Source organism: Oculina patagonica, unplaced genomic scaffold (genome assembly GCF_052425735.1).
Source record: "Oculina patagonica isolate OP01 unplaced genomic scaffold, crgOcupat unplaced424, whole genome shotgun sequence".
NCBI lineage: Eukaryota > Metazoa > Cnidaria > Anthozoa > Scleractinia > Oculinidae > Oculina > Oculina patagonica.
In genome coordinates, this window is record NW_027558281.1 from 1 (window position 1) to 4617 (window position 4617).

Genomic DNA, 4617 nt, shown 5'->3' on the forward strand with positions numbered 1-4617 from the left:
ACCTACATTTTGCCTCTTTAGAATACGACTTTGTGTAAAAAAGGGATCACGCTATATACAAAGTGACTCCAGTTATTTAAAGAGCTTGTGAAACTTAATTATCGACGAAATGTTCAGCTCTTTGTGTGCAATATTCAAGGAGATATAAGCGTTCAAAAACTGCAAAATTTCTGGGTGGTTTTAAAAAGCGCTAATTAGCCTATACATTCTTTGTAAAATATCAAGTTTTCAAACCTGCGTCACAGATAAAGTATTTACTTCATCGGACTCAAATTTATAGCGAAAGTTAATCGTACATGTACTTTCAATATTCAACTGAATTGATACTTTTGTAGCTAGATAAGAAAATGAAGCGCTTATGTTAATAAAGGAAACATTGTAAACAAAGATTTTCCTATAGTTGTTCTCCACAGAAAAGAATCATAAGGGTGCTCGTACTTTGCTAACCTATCTAATACTTAGTTTCCTTTATTATCGTAAAGGCAGGCACGAAATGTACGCATTGCAACAATGGATGTTGTCAAGAAAATAATTTCTGTCTCAACGGAGGAACATGCCAGGAGAACTGTGAAGCTAACAATAAAAGATTTACATGTAAATGCCGGCCTGGTTACACAGGAAGATTTTGCCATAATTATAAAGGTGAGAGGCAAAAGCACAAACGAGTTAAAGGCACAAAGTTTGAATGCAATGTTTGGAGTTTGTGGAAGCTAGTTTACGATATTCTACTAAATTCTGTCACTTTCAAAATAGTCTTGAGGCCAGCTCAAACGTTTTGAATGCTTTTATTCCATCGCCGGCTGTCCATGTACGCGCTCTTATCAATTTTATTCTGCTTGAATTTTCTGGAGAGTGGATAAGAGTTTTAGCTTATTAGCCTAATCATAAACCATATAATACAGTCAACTTGTTCTAAGATGGACACGTCTTTAAGGAAGCTTGAAAAGATTTTTGACGGACACCTCATAAGACGGACACCTGGTGTTTGTCCCGTCCCTGCCGTTTTTCAGAGTAGTTGACTTTAGTTTATTCTTTCTTTTCAATTAAGCTCCAAAAAGCTGCGCAGAGATCAAGAAACATGGCGGTACAACAGACGGCGTGTACATGATTGATCCTGACAGTAAAGGAGCCTTTCAAATCTTTTGTAACCAGGCTAAGGTTGGGGAAGCCTGGGCTGTGATTCAGAGAAGACTGAACGGCTCGGTCGACTTTTACCGCGGCTGGGAAGACTACAAAAGAGGTTTTGGCGATCTGGGTGGTGAGTTTTGGCTGGGATTTGAAAAGATTAACCGCCTGACTAATCCGACAAACCGACAAAAGTTGAGAATAGAGTTGGAGGACTTCACAGGATACTCGTGTTATGTAGAATATGATTATTTCACTGTGAATGGCGAAAATGACGACTATCGCCTGGCAAGTCTGGGATTTTATACAGGTAACTGTGCTGCTTGTTTCCTGTTGTTGGTGTTGTTTTATGTGAAATAGACTCCAGACATAGAAAGCCTTTTTTTCTTTGTCGCACTCGATTTGCCTGGAAATCAATCTGAAAAGTTCCATATTGGTGCTCTCTCTCCTCCTCCTCCTAATAATAATAATAATAATAATAATAATAATAATAATAATAATAATAATAATAATAATAATAATAATAATAATAATAATAATAATAATAATAATAATAAGCGAATGTTTATCCAGGATAACCCTTCAGTACATGCGTACTGTTATCAACGGGGTCATGCTAATTAAAAATTTAAAATTTAAAAAGTATAAAGACGTCTCCTTCAATTTTCCTCTTTTATCTTTTGAAAGGTCTGAAGGAGCCTCTGCAGAGGAGAGAGATATTGATCACGCAGTTACTGCGTCTCTGAGTGTTTGCTTCTTGTGTGCCAAAATTTATACCAAATGACACCTAATAATGCTAGAAGGATTTGTATAGAGCTACGCAAACATAGTTGCCAAATCACTTAATTATAATTATAGTCGCGAGTGTTTTATTGGAAAGTAGACCACTGATAAAATTCATACGAAATTGCATCCGGGACGCGTAGTGGCGTATTTTTCATATTCCCACTGGTGAGGATATCAATGACGTCATTTCGCGCCGTTGGACTGCTGCTAATCACTGAGGCCGACATAAAATCGTTCTCTAAGGCAGGAAAATATGAACATGAAAAAGAAAACTGCATGGCTTAAATCCTCTATTTGTTGGCCTTGTTTTTCTTATATGTTGCAGGTTCATGCTTAGATTCCCTTAATTACAATCTCGGCGCTGCCTTCTCCACCAAAGACAAAGACCATGATTCCCATTCAACCAACTGTGCTGTTGATCATCAAGGCGCGTGGTGGTATAAATCGTGCACACAAACCAATCTTAATGGCGTGTATAACTCCACTGGTCAACCCATTACAGGAATATACTGGTACAAGAGACATGATAGTATAGTCCTTCTTAAAAGAGCTGAAATGAAGCTTCAGCTCATGGGATGACGGGATAGATGTAATTACTCCGAAAGTAGTGATTTCCTTAGAAATGTTAACGTTACTCTCACTTCGTTCTCGATGGGCAAACCACGCCATTTACAGGGACTATGTCACGGGCATTTCGCAAATTTTTTGGTCTAACTTTTAAAGTAAGTGGTAAACAACTTTACCCATGAAAAAAATTATCTTTGAACATTTAACTAAAGATATAACCTTTATTTGGGGATATAAATCAATAAATATCGATTTTTTGGTGGCGCGCGGAAACAGCTTTTATACCATGCCATAGAAAATACAGCCAATCAGAATACAGGAAAGCCGTTGTATATTCGACGGTATTCAACCCAACCTTCCCATAGTGCGCTGCGACTGTATTCTCGACGAAATTTAGTAAGCGTATTTTCTATGGCATGGTATAAAATAGTTACACAACACTTTCTCGTGGTATACTATGGAATATCCCACTTGTCACTTGTATTTTCTTGGCATACACACTCGCCTAAAGGCTCGTGTGTATACCGAGAAAATACAAGTGACTCGTGGGATATTCCATAGTATACCACTCGAAAGCGTTGCATAACTAGTATGAAATCAATGGCTAAGGTTTTCAAATTGCGATCCATTTGCATCTGAGCGATCCGCAGCCAAACGCGCCTCTATACAGTTAGGTGCTCTTAAATAGCAATTGTTAATAAAAATAGACCATTATTTTTAATTTTCCTGCGTCACAAATATAAATGTTGGCTGTTAAAACTTAAGATAATAGAAGATATAAATTTTCTTCACAACTGAAGAAATCGGCATCTGTTAGTTAAAGTTGTTTTATATAAAATTTTAAAATTCATTATTGGCATATCCTCGTAGAGGTAATATATATGAATTACAAAGGACCAACGGAGATAACTATTTAATTGAACCTTAATACACCATCGGTACCAGAAAATGTCTCCACCCGTTTGTGAGAGAGGTGTCGGAACATGAGAGGTTAAAAAAATATAGTGTTTGTATGTAGCTGAAACTACGACTAAGCGTCCTCTTACAGGACGTGTCTGTTAGCGGAAGTTTTTGACTGTACTTATAGTGACAAATAGCACCATTAATTATTTCTATGGTCAAACAGTTTAAACAACTAGCAAGTATTATGTTAAAACTCTGTACTTACAGTAAATGACGAAATCCGATGCCATTACGTAAATACAATTTGAGGAGTCAAATCAAAATTTCTGTTATAACATTAAATTTCGACAATCAAATTGCTTGTTTCTTTTTTGTGACTCACTGATTCGTACCTTTTTCAGTGCAGCTTATGTGATTCATCCATGTCTTTGATAGCGCAGCTTAAGTATTAATTCTTATTTCTAGGTTTGATTCTTGGAAAGATCGATCTTTTAATTAAGGCAAATAAAAATCTTAAGCAATCCACCATGTAACTCACTGGATCCAGTAGTTTGTTTTCTCTTTTCTTGAAATCACAGAAGCTTTCATGTTTGACAGTGATAAATCACTCTTTGCATAGTTAACGCATACACATTTTTATAACACGACTGTTAAATTCTGCATGGTGTATTTCCATTACAATAAGTCCATACATACATACATAGCTTTTTGTTAAGGCAGGTCTCGTAGGGCAACCATAAAGGCTGGTGTGGACCTGCCATTAAATAATACACTAACAAAACATATAACTATTAATGAAAAAGAAATATAAAAAGAGAATTAAAAATATATGAAGTCAAAATCCTTGGAATTAATCAAGCAGGCCTCTTTCTCAAACTGGATTAGGTCTATAGATCTAGAGACACGTTTAAGACTTGCTTTGAAAAGCTGTAAGGAGGCAGCGTTCCTGATGTTTCTCGGGATTGAGTTCCATACAATAGGGCCCCAATATCTCACGCTGTTTCCTCCAAGTAACGTAAGTTCAAAATCCAGTAGTGTTTATTGTATACGGTTCACTGTCCTTTTGGAAGCATATTTGTCCATGTGTACTTGCAAACCTATATTGGCCTTGTGGTTTTAGTAGCAAACAATTACAAATTGATAATAATTCTTTTTACCACGTCTTGCTTTTGTTTTAATTTGTTCCTTTGTTTTACATTTTTCATAAGAATGGGTCTCGGTCATTTGTGTAGAACT

General features: G+C 36.3%; 1 protein-coding gene across 1 annotated transcript; it reads left to right on the forward strand.

The window, feature by feature from the left end:
* Nucleotides 1-482: 482 nt before the first annotated feature.
* LOC144640708 (microfibril-associated glycoprotein 4-like) lies at nucleotides 483-2875 on the forward strand (the record flags this gene model as incomplete). The annotated part of the gene is made up of 3 exons (XM_078499796.1): nucleotides 483-642; nucleotides 1049-1435; nucleotides 2237-2875. Coding segments are annotated over 3 exons (801 nt in total), but the record flags the coding sequence as incomplete, so codon positions are not given.
* Between the last annotated feature and the right edge of the window lie 1742 nt (nucleotides 2876-4617).